The following is a 22,124-nucleotide window of genomic DNA, read 5'->3' on the forward strand; positions in this document are numbered from 1 at the left end:
GAGCTGCCTGACAGGTTTGTGTTTTCCCCGTGTGGGTGTTGATGTGGGTCAGCAGGTCTCGCGGGACGCTCTGCTGCTTCGCTCTCTGTAATTCTACAGTATTCCTGGGCGAGATGAGTCTGCTGGAGCGTTCGCCTCTGGATCTGCTCAGTTCGGTAACCGCTCAACTCACTAATTACATAACAGACAGAAGAACAAACTGACTCAGAATTAATCACAGATCAACAGTGATTACAGCAATAACTGTGTATTGTGCAAAATAAGCTTTTATCAAATGCATCCCAGGGATGAAAAACGTTTTTTGCTTATTGATTCAAACATACATCAGACTCTAAATATGATTATCATATATGTGGCATTATTTTCCTGGCAAGTGCAATTTGTAGAAAGTGGTTTCTGAACAGTTTAGCATAGATATCACTGTAATTAATCAAATTATTATAAACAATAATAATAACGAGATATTTCAGAATCTGTACTGATGCCTGGACAAACTGTATACGACAACCCACCAGAGGATAGACTGTAGTGTTTGTCAGATAGCGATTACTGCATGCATGAAGAAATATGAGACATGAGAAAGGATTAAACAGCTCTTTAGCGTGAATAGCAGGCACTCTTTAAGCCATCTTGCATCTGTCAGGGCCTCTGATCTTGGCCCGGTCTTTGAGGAGGTCAGCGATCTCCGTGTGGGAGGCCTGTGTGGCCAGTGACAGGGCACTGCGTCCACCCTGCACACAAAAACATAGAACAGTTAAGACCAGGAGAGAAATAAGAATAAAAGGGGAAAGTTTGTGAACGAACTTTAAGTTGGCTTGACAAAGCTCTAGATATGGAATCCCAGCTGGTTGCTAAAGGGTCGCTAGGTCACTGCTATGGTACCCCAGGTGGTTGCTAATGTGTTGCCATGCCACTGCTATGCTATTCCAGGTGGTTGCTAAGGTGTTGCTAGGCCACTGCTATGCTATCCCAAGTGGTTGCTACCATGTTGCTAGGCCATTGCAATGCTATCCCAGGTGCTTGCTAAGATGTTGCTAGGCCATTGCTATGTCATCCCAGGTGGTTGCTAATTCATTGATAGGCAGCTACTATGGTATGCCAGGTGGTTGATAAGGTCTTGCTAGGCCATTGCTATGCTATCCCAGGTGGTTGCTAACATGTTGCTAGGCCGCTGCTATGGTACCCCAGGAGGTTTGTAAGGTGTTACTAGGGCATTGCTTTGATATCCCAGGTGGTCGCTACGGTGTTGCTAGGCCGCTGCTATGGTACACCAGGTGGTTGATAAGGTCTTGCTAGGCCGCTGCTATGGTACCCCAGGTGGTTGATAAGGTCTTGCTAGACCATTGCTATGCTATCCCAGGTGGTTGCTAACATGTTGCTAGGCCACTGCTATGGTACCCCAGGTGGTTTCTAAGGTGTTACTAGGGCATTGCTTTGGTATCCCAGACAGTTGCTAAGGTGTTGCTAGGCTGCTGCTATGGTATCCCAGGGAGTTGCTAAGATGTTGTTAGGCCACTGCTATGCTATCCCAGGTGGTTGCTAAGGTGTTGCTATGCCATTGCTGTGTCATCCCAGGCTGTTGCTAAGGTGTTGCTATGCCATTGCTGTGTCATCCCAGGCTGATGCTAAGGTGTTGCTAGGCCACAGTCATACTATCCCAAGTGGGTGCTAAAGAATTGCTAGGCCGTTGCTATGGTATCCCAGGTGATTGCTAAGGTGTTGCTAGGCCGTTGCTAGGGTATAAAATGTTTCGTTCTAAAGAAACCTCAGAATTGTTTACAGTGGTGGCGACAGCAACCAGACATCTGGAGAGTTTAATGCCTCTAAAAGTGCCTTCACATAAAAATATTACATGAAATGGATGATGAAATATGAATATGAGGCCTGATGTCTGATGTATGTTCTACAATAATTTTGAAATTTTTGATTACCAATTTTTTAAGCTAAATCATGATGAAGGGGGACCTGCAGGGTTTAATAAGGGTCCAAAGAGAACTTTGAGATGTATCACTATTTTCCCATCATCAACATTCCATAAATAAGACTCGTGTTGGTTCACTGGTGGTTTTGGATAGTAAAATGTCTATATTTGTGTTGTAGTCATGGTGACCCCTGGTTCCCATCACCACCACTGTAAAGAAATCTACAATTAACCATTTCACATCAAACCACTCTGAATGACTGCTGACATCTCAAAGACTAAACTGTTTTAAAAGATTTGTGGAATTTTTCACCCAAAGACGCTGAACTATGAGCAGCAGTAGATTTATAAAGGACCAGAGGCGAAGAGATAAGATGTAGTTTCCCTGTAATATAGTGCAGTGTGACTGCAGTCTAGTGGCTACAAGCTCAGGAACTTTTAATTTTATTATACAAATTAGCATCAGACCATGTGTGCTGGGGAATTTGATCAGAATTTATAATTCACTAACAGCTTGCTTAAATACGTTACTGACAACAAATGCTGCCTTGGTTGACGATGCATGAAAGCCATTTAGCATGACCTCATTTGCACATGCTAACTAGTAAAGGAATCATTATTAACATTATTAGCGTTTTTAGGTGATGCAGTCTTTTCATCATCAGCTTCAAATATGCTATCAAAGTTATACTGCCTCACTGGTGGGTATCAGAAGCGGGAATTCAGCCAGGAAAGAGCTTTTTTGCTGTTTGTTTCAGAGACTTTACTGCTCATCATGCCAGGTTCTCTGATCAGCCCTCCAAGACTAATGTGAGGGAGACGTGACTGGACTTAAAGGGCAGCTTCAGCTGTGGAGGAGCTTGACAGATTTCATTTTGTCTTGCATGCATCCAAATAGCTCCCTCTCTCTCAGGAGAGAAGATAAGGCATGTCTGTTTTGGATTATCACATTTTCCCTAAAGAAGAAAGCGATTAGGCCGCTACCTTGTTCCACAGCTTTCCTTCTCATTCACTCTGTAAAGGTACCTTGTGTGTTCAGAATCTAATCCACAGTGGTGTCCAATCCGGTTTATATAAATCATTCTGTGGCCAGAACAGTGGAAGCAACTGACTGGCCGCTACTATATTCTGTTTTTGTCCACTAGGGGGGCGCTTACTGAATTCTGTTTTTGTCCACTAGGAAGGGCGCTTACTGAATTCTGTTTTTGTCCACTAGGGGGGCGCTTACTGAATTCTGTTTTTGTCCACTAGGGGGGCGCTTACTGAATTCTGTTTTTGTCCACTAGGGGGGGGCTTGCTGAATTCTGTTTTTGTCCACTAGGGGGGCGCTTACTGAATTCTGTTTTTGTCCACTGGGGGGGGCGCATACTGAATTCTGTTTTTGTCCACTAGGGGGGGCGCATACTGAATTCTGTTTTTGTCCACTAGGGGGGCGCATACTGAATTCTGTTTTTGTCCACTAGGGGGGCGCTTACTGAATTCTGTTTTTGTCCACTAGGAAGGGCGCTTAGATTTATAGATTTATTTACTGTTTGTTATATGCAGAAAAAACTCCACTAGGGGGGCGCTTAATGAATTCTGTTTTTGTCCAGTAAGGGCCGCTACTATATTCTGTTTTTGTCCACTAGGGGGGGGGCTTGCTGAATTCTGTTTGTGTCCACTAGGGGGGGTGCTTGCTGAATTCTGTTTTTGTCCACTAGGGGTGCGCTTACTGAATTCTGTTTTTCTCCACTAGGGGGTGCTTAGATTTATAGATTTATTTACTGTTTGTTATATGCAGAAAAAACTCCACTAGGGGGGCGCTTAATGAATTCTGTTTTTGTCCACTAGGGGGTGCTTACTGAATTCAGTTTTTGTCCACTAGGGGGTGCTTACTGAATTCAGTTTTTGTCCACTAGGGCGTGCTTACTGAATTCTTAATTCACCCAGAAAGCAAGGCACCAATCTACAAAACGCAATATACAATTGTGAATAACAGAAAATCAATGTCTGAAGATTATATATGAACGCAGTCCTCAAACTAGTCCACACTGACAGTCTAGTTTAGTATCCACATGAATTAAGAGCTTCCAGCTGCAGTTTTACTGTAATTTTTTTAATGTATTATTTATTTATGAACTGCATGTACCTCTCCGCCATGAATGTGTCTTAAAAAATATATTTTAGACCAAAACTCTTCTCTAAACTATCATAAACAATATCTCAGGCATCAGGCAGTGAATTCATAACGATATCTCATGTAATGACTTTCATTGAGGAGCTTTTAGAGGTGGATGTCTGGTTCCTATCACCGCCACTGTGAACAGTTCTGACTTGGTAAGTTTCTCTAGAAACACTCTGAAAGACTGTTTATATCTTCAGTTATGCAGACATGTTTTCCAATCTGTTGAATTTAGGGACTTTTCCCCCACCTGTGCCCATTATGAACTGGACTCACTTTATCTGTTAAGCTGACATCGCAGTCGGGGTGCTCCAGCAGAATGCGGACGATGTCGGTGTGGCCACGGTCGCAGGCGCTGATCAGTGCGGTGGTTCCCGCTTGATCCTGAGCGTTAATGTTAGCTCCTTGTGCTAGCAGCTGCTGCACCGTGGACACCCGGCCATGTCTGACCGCCAGGTGGAGGGCTGTCTGGCCCACCTTTATGAGGAACGGCATCAATAAAGAGAGGTAAGAAAATGGGGACAGGTACCAAATTACATGTGATGCTTTAAAAGACTGATTAAAAGGGGTGAGAAAGCATAAATACAGCAGCGCTGGCAGAATAAAACTATATTAGAGGGAATTTAATGAACACAGCTTTAATCAGTGAACTCGGATTAGCACCAAATCAGTGTGCAATCATCCTTCCGGGCTCCAGATAAAACAGCTGTGTTTCTTACCTGGCCGGCGCATGCATTAACGTCGCCAAGCTCCATCAGCTGCTGGATCACCTTCATGTCCTTTGGAGAATCCACAGGTACAAGAGAGGCCAGCATGATGGCTGTGTATCCGATCTTGTTCCTCAGGTTCACCTCACACGCCTCTGAAAGAGAAGAAGCAGATGTGAAGTACCGTAAGTGTTGTGTCTAGGCCTGTGCATGGCATGCTTACACTTTCACCTCCTGTTTGAGTGGGCACAGCAACATAATAATAGTAATAGTAATAATAATAATCATTTTAATTTATAGAGCACTTTTCATGCTGGTGGAAACTTAAAGTGCTTTACAGACAGGTGATAAAGCTTAACAGGAATACAAGAAATTATAAGTATTAATTTAAGTTCATATAAGAAAATGACAGATCAAATTAAAAGGTAAATACCATGGTTATGAAGATAAATAAATGGTTATGAAGACAACGCTGATGCTGTTTATCACTCACATATGCACAACTACTGCTATCAAAAGAGCTCTGTAACAGTGAGCTAAATCACTAGACATCAACTTATAAACCCGTCATGCATATTAGAGCCTGTTGTTTTAGGTTTGGGAGCCCAGATTTGATGTTTGATACATCATAAAAACAGTGGATTAAAAAAAGGGCTCTTTTTGAAGCTTTTTGCAGCATTTATGGATCGTACGGATGAGGAGTGAACAGTACATGTTGACACTTTACCAACATCTTTATACCACATCAGCTAAATTGTTTTCCATGATTTGGGCCCTTTAAGTGCTTTAGACATCTGGTTCCTATCACTAACATACACACTTTAAAAAGATGTTTTATTTAAGGGTCCTTTAGTAAAGAAAATGGTTCTATATAGAACCATGAACACTCAGAGAACCCTTTGCATGACCAAACGGTTCTTTGCATTGTGAAAGCATTCTTCAGATTGATAATGTGCTGTAGGTGGTTATATTTAGAACCTTTGTGAAAAGGTTTCTATGAATAGTGTTCCGATGGCATCACAGTCACACTGCCACCAATTTGTTTGGCAACTTCAAGTTCATTCAGCAGAGCTGTGGCTGTTTGTAATGAGATAACAAAGCCGTAACTGACCCAGCGAAGGCAGTAAAACATGTTTTCTTAAACATATTTTACATTTTTAAAGCACATTAACAGTTTATTTGAGTGCACTGACTTCATTTGTGGTTGTAGTGATGACAAACAAAAGTTATATTCTAAACGGCTGAAATTCCCCGCTGCATTATTATTTTCGTGTCCCAAACCGCAGACTAGCTAAAAAAATAGTGCATATACCATAAGAAGTGCACTCATTAGTGTAGTAGGTCAAGTACAGAAGAGTGTGGTTTGAGACACATTCAGTAGTTCAACAGCTCCAATGGCTGATTATAGCTTCGCTGTGCTGCTGGTTAGCTGCTCAGAAACACTTCCAAGCGAAAGTTTATGTTTTTTGTTGATTAAGGATCATTTATTGAGGTAAATTAATGCATTTATTAAGGTAAGCTGATGTTAGCTTCGTATTTGCCAACTTGCAAAACTTGCAGCACCATTTTTAGGTGGAACTGAAAATTAAAATGGGAAGCTGGCAAATAAGAAGCTGATATGGGTTTGATATATATGTATGACTTTATTATTTAACAGCTTTGGCTGTAATTTATAATTTTTATAAAATATCTCGCAGCGGAATGTTCAGAACTCTGGAGACATGCATGTGCGGATGCAAAGTCCTCCAATCTAGCTAATCTTCTCCTCGTAGTGTTTTCTGGAGCCGCATCTAAAGCGTCTACATATCTTTAAGTCTTTCTCGGAGTCATTCTGGTCTGTTTTGCTTGGTTTTTATCTACCTGCAGGGCTGTATCTGCAGTAACGGTGATGAGACGAGGTCTATCAGAGCACAGTCAGAGTCACAGCTCACCTGCCAACATGGCGACTTGGTCTTCTTAATGGCTACAAATATAGCACCAAAAAGGGTTCTTCTATTGATACAAGCCTGACATCATAATGGTAGAAGAACGCTTTGTGGTGCTATATAGAACCATTTACACCACATTCCCCATCAATTTGGAGAACTTTTTCACCATGCAAAGAACCCTTAATGCAAAGTGTTCTTTCAGTGTTCATGGTTCCATATAGAACCATTTTCTTTACTAAAGAACTCTTGAAGAACCATCTTTTTTAAGAGTGTTGTGAGTAAATCTGACTCTAAGTTTCTCTAATATGGAGAATTTCACACCAAACCACTTGGAATGACTTTGTTTACATCTTAACCCTTTAATTATGCAGGAAGTTTAAATTCTGGAATCCCCCTTAAAGGAAAGCAGAGCAACAGAAACAACAAAGAAATGAGAAACTACTACTGTTTCAAGCTAAAACCAAGCTGGCTAAGGAAAGCAGCTGCGGTGTATTTGCAGAGCTCGTGTGTCTGATCTCAGAGAAGGATTATTAATTATGTGTGCTTTCTATAGCGAGATGTTCTAGTCAGCTGATATGTTAGTCTTTTGATTTAATATTCTGTGGTACTATATTTTCACTTGCCTGTGTCTAAAAGGAGCTTGACGATGCTAAAGTTAGAGTGGGACACGCTGTAATGCAGGGCCGTGTTCCCATTGTCGTCCACCATGTTGACCAGGAACGGAAGGATGGAGGGTGTTTTTGTGGACACTTCATTAAGATACAGAGCAACTGTGTCTGCGCACGAGTCTTCTTCAGCAGACACGTGGAACCACTGCTGGAACACAACTGTGAGAGCCTGCCTCTGCAGAAAAACACACAATTATTTCAATAGAAAGAAAAAAAAAAACATGATGTGATATTAGTTTTCTATCGCCAGAGATGTAACAGAATTATTGGGTACTGGGTAACTGGGTACAGTTACTTTTTACACTTGTAGGATGATATTTTTTTTAATACTTACCCACTAAATTAAATAATATATAAATATTCCAGCTTTAAAAGAAACATTATTAATGCTTGTTTATTATAAGCTATTTTAAAAACAGCACACGGCTCACAAAATCAGACGTACTCTAAAAAAGAACTCAAAACCAGCTTCTTTAAATGCCTTCCTAAAGCCTGAGTAGACGGATAAATCACTGTGATGAGCCAGTTATTAATCTGAGCGTTAATAAACTCTTTTGAGGGAGGACTTAAAGGGGATTGTTTTCTCAAAACTTCTGCATAATTAAATGGTTCACATATCCACAGTCATTCAGAGTGGTTTAGTGTGAAAAACTGAGTCAAAATTGTTCACAGTGGTGGTGATAGGAACCAGACGTCCACCTCTAAAAGCTCCCTCACAGAAAGTTATTACATGACATGTTTATGAATACACTGCCTGATGTCTGAGACACTGATCAGTTTTGTGATAAAGTTTTGGTCTAAGACATATTTTAATCAATTTATTTGAATCCGTTCATGGTGGAGGGATACATGCAGAGCATTGTGAGGCAAAATAGTCCCCAAAGAAAACTTTAACTTATTTCAGATCTGCTACTATTTTTCCATCATCAACATTGCACATAAAAACTCAGGAGGCTCGTGGAGGTTCACTGGTGGTTTTGGATAGTAAATAAAATGTCTGTATTTGTGCTGTAGTCATAGCGACCCCTGCATTTTAAAAATACTATCAGAAACTGTGAACATGATTGTTATTTAATATTTGTCATACTGTGTTGCACTAAATCCAGGTAATGGGACTCATTTGCTCTCTTTATACTGAAACGTGCAGTTGGTCAGTTCTAAAAGTAGTGGCGATATACACAATATGTTCAGGAAAGCATGCTGTATAGTATTGTGGCATAATTTACCACTACAACGAGATATATTGTCATGTTGCGCAGCCCTACTGTATAGTCAAATTTGTGACATTTTGTTTTAGGGACATGGCAAATTGTAGGCTTAGGTCATGAAAGGGCAGCGGGATTATGTGGGATCACTACTTTTTCAATTTATTTTGCCCATCCCCGTCTACTGCAGTGATTAAGGTTAAGATTAGGACTGTATAAAGGGAACACTCATTTATATACACATCAGGAATGTATAACATTAGCATTTTTCTCTTTACATGAGCTGATCTTACATATGATCCATGGTAACATATAAAACTTTAAAATATAAACATCTGTCTGATGCCGATCATCAGTTGTCTGCTGATACCAATATGTATCCAATATCACTGTGCATCTCTAATGTAAATAAGTGGTGCCTGTTTCCATGCAGCTGAAGCTGATTCAGATACTGCGGTGAAATCACCACTCAAATCAATGCCATGTGGCAGTCTGATGAATCAGACGGGGAGCAGTTTGTATTAGTTCATATGTCATTCTGGTGTCTACCCAGCTTTGACAGGCCTTTGTGTAGGTGTTTGAATTACCATTTCATCGTTTGGGTCGGACACTTCGTTCATGTGGTCCTCTAAGAAGTAACATGCAGCCATGAAGTCTTTGTCAATCTTTGCCTCCCTGGGAAAATAGATTTTAGCAGGATCATGATGTCATGATGAGGCCAAACCTCCAAATATGTTTATAAAAACATGCACGATAATGTTATCTCACCTGCCTCCTTCCTCCAGCAATAGCTCCTCGGACTCGGCTCCTGAGCACGAGCTACCCTGCTTGTCCTCATCTTTCACTGGACATTGAGCTCCAATTGTCTGTTCTAGCAGATGTAAATCTTTCATAATCTTTTCTGATACACCTCCTCCGTGAGTAGGATCGTCTTTGTTGCTCAGTATACTGCTTGCCTGCTCTGCTTCTCTTTGGAAAATCTTGTGGTCAAACTCTTCCTCAGCATGTTCCTTTGGACTGGTGATACTCTCCACTTCATCTTTTCCTTCACCAGACCTGCCAAGATTGAACAAGCTAAAGGGAGTCTGTCAGCTTCGTACAATGAAATCAATCAAACTGATGTGCCCACTGTAATGTCTACCAAACCTTACAGTCCAGAGTTACTAAACCTTACAAAAACACCTCGCATATCTGAAAGTGTAGGGCAGGTCACAGTCCTTACCTTCCTCTTGCATCAACTCGTGTAGGACTTTCCGTCCTGGACTTATTCACCACAGATATTTGGTCCACCATCTTGGACTCTTGAGCTTAGATGAAGGTGAAAATAAAAGATGATTGTGGATGTACAAAGAGAAACATGGGCATTCTTTACACTTTCACAGCCTGTTGTGTAGCTGAGTGATAAGGGCTACTAACTATTAAGGCCCAACCAATATCAAATGGTTCACAATTGACAACCCAATGTTTTATTGGTACTAACAAACATAGCACCAATGACATGCCAATAAAACTTTTTTTGTTTATGCTAGGATTAGTATCTGTATTTTCATAGCACTTGGGCCCCACCAGGTACGAACCAGAAGGATGTACACAGTGTGCGAAATACCCCTTGATATTTGGGGGGTTCCATGCTGGCTGGCTTCTCCAGGGTTGGCTGGCTGCTAACTCACTCACCATAGCGCAAATACAAATATATTACGGCATACTGTTAATTTTTTCAGAGGTATCCTGGGCATAGTTACAGTTGCTGGACTATGAAGGATCAACTGGGTGAACCAGTTTGCTACAGTGCCACCCTGAGGCAGAGCAGTGCTGCATCCCTAGTTAGTTAAGAATACCAAAGATAGAAGCTCGACTGTACATGAAGCAGGCTAAAGAATTACCTTTGCCTGAATTTGCATTTGAGTGTCTATTTTACTCCTAGCAGACAGCATAGCGTCATAGTAGGTTTATTTTCAGGGCCCTGCTTAATATTTGATTTTCAGGGGGTCCAAAAGGTTAATTGGAGGTCTCCACCCCAAACTTAGCACCAAATTCCTCCAGTGGTGTCCCTTTCCCATTCATTTATGAATTTACCTGGTAGTGGCATCTCCCCTGCAGGGGATACATAAAGTGAAAGGAGGCTGACTAAAGTGACCAGCTGTTCTTGGATGGAGCAGACCCGTGGGGGCAGGTGTTCAGAGGACAGGACTCTTCCCGATGACTCCTTCCTGCAGAGACATTCCCATTGTTCATGCAGGAGCTCTTTTACTCTTTTCACATGATGTTCCATCTCAGTATGCGACCTCACAGGTCCCCTTGATGCATGAGGTTTACCTCCTTCTTCTAAACATACTTGGCCACCTTTACTTGATTCCTGCAACTGATTTTGAACAGATGGTTCTGACTTTTCAGACGTGCTCTCAGGTGAAGGTTGTACGCCTTGTCCGTTCATCGCATTGATTGGATGCACCGCCGTTTTCTCTGTTCTGACCCAGACTTGTTCGGCTTGTTTGGTCAGATCCTTGATTCTCTCATCCTTCATATGGCTCTCCTGCACCTGCTCCAATAGCTGATCTTTTGTCTTGTCCAGCTCGGACTCGAGTTCATGGAGCTTCTGCTCCAGCATCACAACTTTCCTCTGCAGAGTCTCAGTGAGGGACTTGGATCTGTCTCCATGATCCAAAGGATCTCTGTTTTCACGGACTGTCTTAGTGAGATTTCCTGTCCCTGTGACCTCTTTCTCTGAGGTTAAGGGTATCACAATCGCATCAACTTGCTCAGAGGAAGCCTTGACATTCTCTTCCAGTTGATCATACTCTCGATTCATCCAGTCATCGTTTGCTTTATTCTGATTCTGATTCACCAAAACTTGTGTTGGAAGGGCTGAATGATTTGAGCTTTGTGGCACACTGGTAGAAATGTCCAGTGGTCCTTTGCTGTCATTTTGAAATTGGAATTTGTGCAGAAGCATCTCTCGCTCCTCTTGCAGGATGCATATCTGTGCTTTGAGATCTGGTATAACCCTGATCTCTTCTTCTAGTTCTCCCACTCGCTGTAAAGCTGTAGTGAGTCGCTGAAGAGTCCCATTCACCCCTCCTGTCTTTCTTTCTGGGCTGTGGAAGACGTCTTCAGAAGATCCATTTTCTTGTGTAAGGTAGTCCCTTGAACCGTTGGGGCTGATTGGGTCCTCATTGGATTCAGAGCGTTTCCTCAGTAACACTGTAAGTGGTAAACTAGAGGCCCGCAGTAAATTTGGCCTCACATGAAGTCCTAAAGGCTGCTCATCAAAAGCCTGAATAGTGGCATCCATCTCAGCAGCTGTGAAGGAACTGTAGGAAGGCTCTACTTGCCTGATAAAACCAGGTGAGCCACTGTCTGTAGACTGAAACTCATAGCGCTGGTGAGAGTCTGCGAGTCGAGGCTTGGGAAATAAGATACCAGTGGAGTTCCACTGAGAGGGCCTGCACCCATGTCCAGGTAGGCTAAGGTTACGTGACAGGGACCCACTGCTCCGCCCACGCTGTCTACGCTGAATTGGCACCCTCCTAATGGTGTTGCCCTTTTCAATGTCATCAACATACTTAAGGAAGTCTAAGTCCAAATGAAATCCATAAGGCGTCTCAACAGAATAGCAAGGTGGTCTTCTATGACTTCCATTTTCTTTTGGAGATACACCATTGACTGAGAAAAGAGGCAAATGGAATTAGGTTTCACATAAAGTAGGGATGTCAAAGTTAATAATACATTACAAACAATTTTTTGAACATCATTAAGGCATTTTCCTATTTTGACCCTTTGTAGTAGTGCAGGCTGAAGCCCAGCTGAAGGGTGTTGTATGTTGCTGATAGAATCTGCAATTGTAGCCCTCTTGTCCAACTACAGCCTTCAATGCCTTTTAAAGTAATATCTTCAGCACCTTCGGCAGAATTCATAGCTATATGATCGAGTGCAAGATGCTACAATCATGAAGGATACATGATATACACTCTCTGGTTGGAACATACAGCCACTGCTGCTCTCACTGGAAATTGTCTCTGAACCAGAAAACATTCATGATATTCCATTTTAAAACATTATTTCTGAATTGTGTTTGAAAGCAGGTAGCAAGTAAACAAGATATCTCCACATCTGTTTTTGTTGCTGAACAGTCTGTGATTGAATGTTTTGCATGTCAGTCAAAGGGCCCTTTCCCATCGTGGTTCTCAAAACCTGCATGGTCTGGCTTAAGAGCCTGGATTTTAGTGCAGTTTTACAGTGGAATTGGTTTCTTGTGTAGTGTTTCCACACTAATAAAGTATAAAGTTTATATAAAGTATATATAATAAAGCAAACTGATTTCTGTTCTCTCCTCAAGCTTGTTCACTGCAGGTTTTACCACCACTGTATGATAGGCACTGTCCTGGACTGCTCAACTACTGCCCAAAGAGCAGACTAGTGGATTTATAAGTCGACTGGTAGACTAGCCTATGCAAACCCTAAAACTCACATAATAAAAATAATGCTACTGAATTGTCCAAAGTAATAAATACAAGCATATTTTGTACAATCATGTAGCAATAACAAAATACACTGTTTTTTTAAGATTTTGTTTCTTTAAAGTCAAATTTCAGCTAAAAATGATGAGAAAAGCAAATGCAGTTAATCACATAATATTGTTCAGTTGTGATTGTGTATGTCATATTTGCTCAGAGGTGCAGTGTGTAAGATTTACTGGTATCTAGCAGTGAATGAATACCCTGAATATTGAATCCCCCTCCCTCACCCCTCCCTTTCCAAGCGTGTAGTAAAACCTACAGTGGCTGTCATTGCATTTAGATTCATCAGGAATTTCCATCTAGGAAAAGCCATACCAATGGGTCGCTTTCTGCCATTGCCTGCCTCGATTTCGTTTTGCTTCCTCATATTTTCACTTTATTGACAAGAGGATACAACATCCCTCGCTTTGTCTGATGCTTCATTTGTCATAATTTGGGTTCTCAAACTTCTCATAACACAAATGGTCAGCAGCACCAGCAGCAACCACTGATTCTTCTTTCTACGTCTTGGAACCGGAGCTACAGCGCCACTAAATTCAAGCTGCCGGTTCAGCGTCAAAACACGTAAACTGCTCTCTGGCTAAGGAGCCATTGTTTGGTTTGGTTCTGGGCTCCTGTAGAAAAATGCCGGTGCAACATGTCAGCCTCTGTTGGAAGAGAACCTGCTCCATATGTAGAGATGACGGGCTCTTTCTAAGCTGATGAAAACACAATGATTTATAGTTACAGGTGATTATACACTAATGAAAACATGGTTTTATATACAATGCTCCATTTCTGCTATTAGAGCCCTCTAAATCTTACACACTGCACCTTTAAATCTGACCCTAAAGAAAGACTTTTCCATTTAAAAAGCAGTGCATTTTGATCATTTATGATTGTTTGACAGCCCTACATCGACATAACTGAAAAACACAATGGGCCTCATTCACCAACCGTTCTTAAAAAGAAAATTTCTTCTTAAAACCAAATTGCAAAGTTTTCAAGAAGATTCTGACTTTCACCAGTGTTTTCATATTTGGTATTTGTTCTTAGGAAAGAACGGAATCTACACACACTCAGGAGCACAAAGGTGAGAACAGTTCTGTGCTTTAAGAACTAGGACCTTTCTCAAGAACACATTCAAGAACAAACTTAGTAAGATATTGGTTAATGAGGCCCAGTGTTCCCCAGACAGTAGAGATAAACTGTAGGTGTTCAGATTTATACCTTTTTGTGTATCCATTGCTCGTAGGCTTCAGTCATTGGCTTTATTCACTTGCAGGAAGGTTCTTTTTCCTTGTTTAATACCTGAGAATAAAAGAAGCACAACGGTAATTAGATTGTACTGAATTCAAGGTGCCAGGAATAGAGAGCAGAGGCTGTGTGTGCATTTATTTTTGAATTTTACAGCTGTCCTGCACAGAAGACTCTGTGTGCCTTTCTCCTCAAACTCTCTACCCCCACCTCGACTCTCGCCGTCTGACCACGCGGCACAGTGGAGGCACCACAAAGGCAGCCACAGCCCAAACAATGTGAGCTATGCAGTAAACACACAAACAGCTGAGACCAAACACTTCCACTCACTCGCACAAAATAACCGGCATGCATGCAGCCTTCTAAAAAAGCTCGCTCTATGCTAGGAGAAGGCCATCTTATCCAAAATCTCAGTCGTGTAATGCTCGCATCTCTCTCTACCCCAGTTATGTCCAGCTCCACAGATAAGATCAGGGAGAAGAGCACATGCTCTCAGCAATAGGGGCTTATCATTTTGCGTGATGAGAGGCGGTTTTCCACACCTGGCAGAGTGATCTGAAGGAAAGCTGAAGTAACAAAATGGACAGGAGGCCTGCACTCATTCTCAACGCTTACTCGTTTCACTGAGTTGCGCTAACAGGAAAATAGGGGCGCACAGGGTCCTAAAGCAGGAAACGTAACTCAAAACACGACATCTCCTGCATCTCCTGTTCCACGTTCAGGCAGTTTCCCCCTGAGGAGCTGTGTGTGAGGCAGGGGGTGGGAAAATGGCACTGGGGCCCACAGCATAGGGGGCCCGTGACCCCTCATATACATGCTGACACAATTGTAACCCAGCACTTACAGAAAGATCAAATTTCTTAACAACATACAGTCCCGTACAAAAGTCAGAGAGCAACATTCATTATTTCAATTCCAGTCAAAACAGCCTATAACTACAAGGTACTGCAGCAGGTAAACAGATAGAGAAGATATCACCGCTCTCAGAGCAAAACCTCGTATCTCCAAATTGGTAACTTTACAGAAGAAGGAATTACTTTACTTTTAATGTAAGTCAATGGAACCAGAGTTTTTTTTCAAGACATTTTGGGCCGTTTCTTTTGGTCCATTCATCATGAAATTTACACACAACATTAAGGACAACAGGCGTTTTCAAATTATATTAAAAACTGAAAAACATCAAAAATGGAGATGCGAGTTTTTGCTCAGACAGTAGCGAGATATTTAACAGAAAACTGCACAACAGCCTCAATAAATACATTTTTTTTTCTGCCCACTATTTAAAGCTTCCTTGCTTTTTTGGGGGGAGACTCACTTTCAGTTTTTCAAGGAAAGCTGCAGGGATATGTTTCCACACCTCTTAGAAGTCTTAGAAGTTGGTTGCACTTTCTGCTTCCAAACACATTCAGTGCTGTTGAGGTCTGGACTGGATTGGGAGGATCGAAGAGGCAGTAGGGTGTGGAAAATTGAAAGTGGACAATTTAAATACTGATAGATTTTCTGTTAAATATGTGTTTTAAATATATGTTTCCTGTTTTTTTCAGTGACATGGTGCTCTGGGCTGTGTCCAGTCCAGTGTTCAGCATCTTCTTCGATCTGCCGATTACCTTTCTCAGTGAGGCTCTTCTTGACAGCTACAGCTGAGTCGTCTTCTCACAGTGGAAGGATGGACAGAAACACCTGTGGATGTTTTCAGATCTGAAGCAGCTTGAATTTCTCCTCTCTCTCAGAGATGAAAGCTTTAAGTGCTGTTTATCTGATGGGGACAGTTTTGGTGTCTACCAGGTCTTCCAGGTGGTTGTTAAGAGTCTCATTTTCTCTGTAACTTTTAATCATCTTTTGAACTCCAGTTTTGGAAACTCCTGTTATAAATAACTTGTACTTTATGGCTGTTTTGACTGAAAATTAAATGAAAGGTGCTCTCTGACATTTGCACTGTGTTGTCAACTGTACGCTGGTGTCTGTTTATCTCCCTCGTAGTCATAATGCATCTCATCCATGGTAAACATTTTCAATAGGATCCTTTAATACCTGCTACATAATTTATTCATCATTTATAACTCTTAAGATCCTACATGTGGACATTTAGGATAGATGCTAGTGGGTGGAGTGGCACGGTCTGAGAGCAACTGTTCAGCTTGTTTGAGACATAATCTCTATAGTGAGTAAACAAGCAAATTACATTATATATATTTTTATAAATCATAAGTATTTTTTATATGGGGGCCTTTCATTCTTTATTTGCACTGAGCCCATAAGATCTTAGTTACGCCATATTTACAGTGGTCTGCCTCTGAATGTTTCCACTTGTGATGAGAAAATTTCCACTCATTTGGCTGAGAAGAGCGAGCCAAGTGAGAACAACAGCAGAACAGTATCAGCACCAGAAATGCTTACAGATTAGCTGTGGTTTAAATGGGTAAAGGGGAAAAGACTGTAATTAACTTCTCATTACTGCTAGTCAGAAACAAACAGGGCCATAATTCAGGTTTTTTTAGCATTATTATTTTGCCATTTTTATAAATATGTGCTGATCATTCTCCGATTTTGCACCAGTGCTTAAAAATGTAAAACTACAAAGTCATAATCAGTGTTTAAACTGAATTTAAACTGTAATGTGTTACACTACCCTAAAAAGTAATTACATTACTGTAATGTGGTACTTTCTAACGCAGTGCTACATCTAAGCCTCTTAAAATACACCAGTTCATATCCTCCCATATAAAGTCCACACTACATCTTTGTATTTTTATGCAGAGATTCATCAGATGCATGCTACAGATGCCATGTAAATAAAATAAATTTCATTTTTATCATACTGATATTTTTTCTTCTATTTTTGTAGTTAATAAAATGTAAAAATATATTAGCTGTTTCACACACAAATTTTTCTCACATATTTAATGCTAATATTTTTACATATTTATGTACTTTATTTAACATATATGTTATAAGGTGTAGTATATAAGTATAGAAGTTGGAAAGCTCATCTATTGCAAACAACATATATTTGTATTGAACTAATTTGCCCTGTTTTACTGTTATATCTAGTTCTATCTTTATTAACTGTTATATCTAGTTCTATCTTTATTAACTGTTATATCTAGCACCTCAGACTGCTACATTTAACCTCACCTATAGTGTAAAAAAGCAATAGACCACCCAAACTCACAGGCTGCAGGACTCACTCATCCTCTGTTGCTTCACTCACTACAGAGTTCCAAACTGCCTCTGGAAGCAACATCAGCACAAGATCTGTGCATTGGGAGCCTTGTGAATTGGGTCCCCATGGCTGAGCAGCTGCACACAAGCATAAGATCACTATGCGCAATGCCAAGAGTCGGCTGGAGTGGTGTAAAGCACCGACTCTGGAGCAGTGGAAACGTTCTCTGGAGTGATAATTCACGCTTCACTATCTGGTAGTCTGAAGGATGAATCGGGGTTTGGCGGATGCCAGGAGAACACTACCTACCAGAGCACAGTGCCAACAGTAAAGTTTGGTGGAGGAGGGATGATGGACTGGGGCTGTTTTCCAGGGTTTGGGCCCCTCAGTTCCAGTGAAGGGTGATGTTAATGCTACAGCCTCAAGCAACATCAGTGCCTGAACTCACAAACTCTCTTTTGACTGAATGGCACGAATTCCCACAGACACACGCCAAAGTCTTGTGGAAAGAGTGGAGGCTATTATAGCCACAAAGGGGGAGCAATTCTATAAAAATGCCCATGGTTTTAGAATAGGACGTCCAACAAGCTCAAATACGTGTGGTGTCCACATACTTTTGGCCATACAGTATAACCTGCTCGTATGAAAGATGATTAATCTTGCTCAAATACTTTTAAAATCATTCATCAACAAGTTTAGACTTTAGTTTAAAAGTGTAGACTGAGTTCAAAGTGTATGAACAACCTAAAAAATAGGAATATACGCTTGATGGTCCCACCCCAGTGTCAGCCAGAGATACAGTTTTGTCCTGAAAGTGATCTTTCGTAACTGAAACAAGCTCCTCTATTCCATAAAACGTTTTCTCCGTTCTCTCAGTCTTAATTGCCCCTCCCGTTAAGCAACTATTTTTTGCAAGAACTCCCTGCTCTCATTAAACACATTTCTTTCCATTGCATTCCTGCTTGCACCACAAATTGGATTTGAACCCATGACAGCTTAAAAACTGCTCCTGCCTTGACATTCAAACAGGGCACTCTGTGAGAGAGAATGGACATTTTTCTGCTTTTGGGTCGGGCGACAGGGAAGGGGGGCAAATGCACACTATGGAAACTTGAGAGGAGCAAACAGCATTTTACTCTGCGGAGGGAATTTCGGCCTAGTGCTGCTCCCGCGTGTGCCAGGAGGGGAATATACTCTTTGGCCGGATCTGCCCTAGTGATTCAGAGAAATGTCACCACCTATGTTTATAGTGAGAGGGCTGCTTCTCTACAACTACACACACACAGCTTGAGAGTGACACGGATCGTTTTTTCGTTTTATGCAAACTCTTTTAAGTGTGTAGAAGCAGCTTTAGTGAAGGTTTCAGCTTCTCCTGTCCTGCACATTTTCTCATGCACATACACAATGGAGCGCTGCGCTAAGAGCCATTCTGATCTTCCTGTTTGGCCCCATAAGCGGTGTGGTTTCCTCGGCACAGAACCTCATTCCTCCTCCTCTATTTGGAGTTCGGGTTCAGGATGAAGGCCAAAGCCTGGGCCTGCCCCTCCCTGACCCCTTCAGGCCTTCGCTCTGAGCAGAGAGGGTGTGGCAGGCCCTGCTGTCTCCTCCACTGACCACTCTGGACTGGAAGCACATCCAGTAGCCTCTGCTGTGAGGAGTCTGTTTTCTACAGCCTACAACAGTGTGGAGCAGAGTTTCTGTTTAATTTGGCCCACCAGAAAGGTACCCTAACCCCACCCACTCACCCAATTAGAGAAAAAACACATTTTATACTATAAACAGTCGTGGGCAAATGTTTGGGCGCCCCTGCTCAAATTGCATATTGTGTTGATTTAAGTGTAAATAAGTGAACACATCCTCTACAGAGAACAGACGTCTGCATCTTTATATACGCACTTACTGTATTTTTACTGAAATGAACTTTGGAGGATAAAATAAAACACGAAATGTGGCCTTTTCAAAAGTTATGGCACATTTTTAGTTTTTCTAATGTTAAATTCAGCAAATAAACAGTAACTATGTGTTAAAATAAAAAAAAAGATGGTTCCTCAAGGATTATTTACTAAAGACAATGGTTTATTTAGAACCATGAGTTCTATATATAGACCCATTTCCATGCTTAATGGTTCTTTTCTTGGTGAAACGGTTCTTCAGATTGATGGTGAATGTGTAGATGGTTCTATATTGAACCTTTTTGAAAATGGTTCTATATAACACCAAAACGTGTTGTTCTGTTCTTACAATGTCAAGCTTCTAACAACAGAAGAACCGTTTCTGGTGCTGTATAGAACCGTATACAACACATTCTCCATCAATCTGAAGAACGACCATGCAAAGAACCATTCGAGATTGCAAATAGTTCTTTGAGTGTTCATGATTCTATAAAGAACCATTATCTTTACCTAAAAAACCCAGAAAAAACATCTTTTTAAGGAGTGTAGAGGACGTGTTAACGTATTCTCACTTAGAAAATCAACAATTTTTGCATACATTATTATTGTTTTTTACGCTTTTTATTACGTTTACGTTTTGGTGACAAAATATAGTTTAATGTTAAAATATATTTTTATGAAACTCCATTTAAAACCTACCTGTGCTCTTTGTTTGTACATTGTTAATCTCAGGAAAAGAACCCTTGTTCATGTCTATCTTTGTCATTTTTTACATGAGGCTAACTGGACTTTACACTGTGTAAAAGATTTCTTGGACCATCAGAAAAGCTCCAAAATGACCTGAAATAAAACCTGTTTTCATTCATCTCCACTGAGACTTAAAAGTGTTTTTTCTTCTCTTGTAAAGTTACCAATTCAGAGACACACTACTCTGTTTTGTCTTTTTGGACCTTGGCCCACCACAAACAGTGCACTTTGGACCCCAAAGGCAAAAGGTTTGGCCACACATGGTTAACACTGCACAGTCTGCACTTTTCTCTGTTTTTTTCACTTTTTCCAAATCTACCAAAAGCCTACTCCATTTTCTTTCTTTCTTTCTTTCTTTCTTTCTTTCTCCCTATGGCCTTTCATCCTCTCTGTCTTCACTCTTTTTTTCCCATGTCCACAGAATTTGGATCACGCAGATCATCCAGGCTCTTTGCCAAAAGCAATATGTGCACACGCACAGCAGCTACATGAGACGCACCACAAAGCAGAAGCCAACGTCGGTGCAGCTCCTTCGCGATATCAGAGCAACATCTCAGCGGCTCCAACTTGAAATAACATTAGGCTGTTTATATCTAACATCATCCTGTGCTGTCTTGGAGCGGATCTCTGTCCATTGTCAAGGGAGGACAATGACTTTTTCATCTTGTGGAATTTTAAATCCCCTTTTGTTTCATGAACGACGAACTGTACCACGTCTGTTCGCTCGGAAAAGTATGTATGTGAAGAGAAAATATGCACAGAAAGTCGGACAAGTTTGTATCTAAAATTAAATACACGAAAAACATCCATTACCTCAAAAACTGCAACTTCAGCATCACCTCCTCCTCCTCCTCTTAGCTGGTATCTGCCTACCTGGATCCTGGCCCAGCTCGGCCTTTCCATCCACTCACCAGACGTATTGTACTGAGTGAAAGAGCTGCTACAGAACAGCAGTCGTGAAATTCTTTGAAAACATAAGCAGCGTTATTGTGAGCTGACAGTGGGGAGGCTGGAGCGCCGGCCCTCACGCCTCTCACTGAGCCCTCCGGGCCAATCGAAGCAGCTGGGCGGAGTGAAACTGTAACCGGTCGTCCAGTAGGGCCGAGTGGGCTGGTTGTTGAACACTGGGGAGGCATTTTTTTGAAAACAACCCCCATGTGTTGGGAGGGGGGTCAGAGCAAAGTTTTTCGAGGTCTCAGAGCAGCCAGGGTGGTCAAACAGCCCGCACATACTTCTGTCCATGCGCACACATGTGCGCACACTCGACTGTAGGAGTGTAATTCAATACTCCACAGCAGGAATCACCATCCACTGTAATGGAGAAAATACCACAGGGGGCTTTCAGAAGGGGGTACATCTGTTCAGCCCCCTCCAGACATACCAGTGATAAAAAGGGAAAAAAAGTACACAATAGCACAATAGAGCTTATTTGCTTAAGAAGAATTCCTGAAACACATTCGCCATCCAGTAAAACAGCACATTTGGCCTCCAAAAGGCACCAAAACACAAAATTCTTTGCATGAGTTTCACAAATAAACAGGGCTGTTTCTTGCTATAAGGAGTATAAGCAGTCACTGGGGGCCCCTGAGCCACTAGGGGGCCCCGTATGTGCTTTTTAAAATGTTCTAAAAACACAAAGTCTACTTTTTTTCTGATGAAAATGAAATAATTCTGGGCTGGCTGAGGGGCACCAAAGTTGGATGACGCCTGTTTTTTTGTCACATAAACTAAAGAAGGTGATTCTGGTTGTAGTTTTTGAATTCAAATTCTGATTGAAAATTGTAAAACATACATTCACATTAAAATGCATTACATAAAAGGCCACAGTGGAGGCTTTTTATTTTGCTTCTCGAATATCTCGTGTGAGGGTCCGGCAGTACTCAGGAAGTCCATTAGGCCTCCTTTTCCCTCAGCACAACTTGTCCCTGTTAGAAATGTCTCGATAAAATCACTCGCGGTCTCGCCGCAGACAGCGCTGA

The 22,124-nt window shown here is 41.5% G+C and overlaps 1 protein-coding gene across 2 annotated transcripts; it reads right to left on the minus strand.

Moving 5' to 3' along the window:
- Positions 1–231: 231 nt before the first annotated feature.
- Positions 232–21,128, minus strand: LOC118825607 (KN motif and ankyrin repeat domain-containing protein 4-like). 2 transcript variants are annotated; one of them, XM_036596292.1, is made up of 10 exons: positions 20,959–21,128; positions 14,317–14,397; positions 10,667–12,253; positions 9,813–9,897; positions 9,359–9,646; positions 9,178–9,265; positions 7,341–7,560; positions 4,802–4,944; positions 4,359–4,559; positions 232–731 (listed from the first exon to the last, which is right to left on the minus strand). In XM_036596292.1, exons 2-10 carry the CDS (start codon positions 14,330–14,332, stop codon positions 621–623), a joined length of 2,739 nt encoding a protein of 912 aa, XP_036452185.1. In that variant the 5' UTR covers positions 14,333–14,397; positions 20,959–21,128; the 3' UTR covers positions 232–620. The 2 variants fall into 2 exon arrangements, with proteins under 2 accessions (XP_036452185.1, XP_036452186.1); XM_036596293.1 differs by having other exon boundaries at positions 21,019–21,105.
- Between the last annotated feature and the right edge of the window lie 996 nt (positions 21,129–22,124).

The sequence above is a fragment of the Colossoma macropomum genome, unplaced genomic scaffold, assembly GCF_904425465.1.
Source record: "Colossoma macropomum unplaced genomic scaffold, Colossoma_macropomum, whole genome shotgun sequence".
Classification (NCBI taxonomy): Eukaryota; Metazoa; Chordata; class Actinopteri; order Characiformes; family Serrasalmidae; genus Colossoma; species Colossoma macropomum.

What these genes read in the sequence shown, in the direction of transcription:
- LOC118825607 (XM_036596292.1), bottom strand. An exon ending in AGGGGAGATGCCACTACCAG is followed by an intron (nt 9,898 to 10,666) that starts GTAAATTCATAA and finishes CCTTCATCTAAG; the next exon opens with CTCAAGAGTCCAAGATGGTG. An exon ending in TTAATGCATGCGCCGGCCAG is followed by an intron (nt 4,560 to 4,801) that starts GTAAGAAACACA and finishes TTCCTCATAAAG; the next exon opens with GTGGGCCAGACAGCCCTCCA.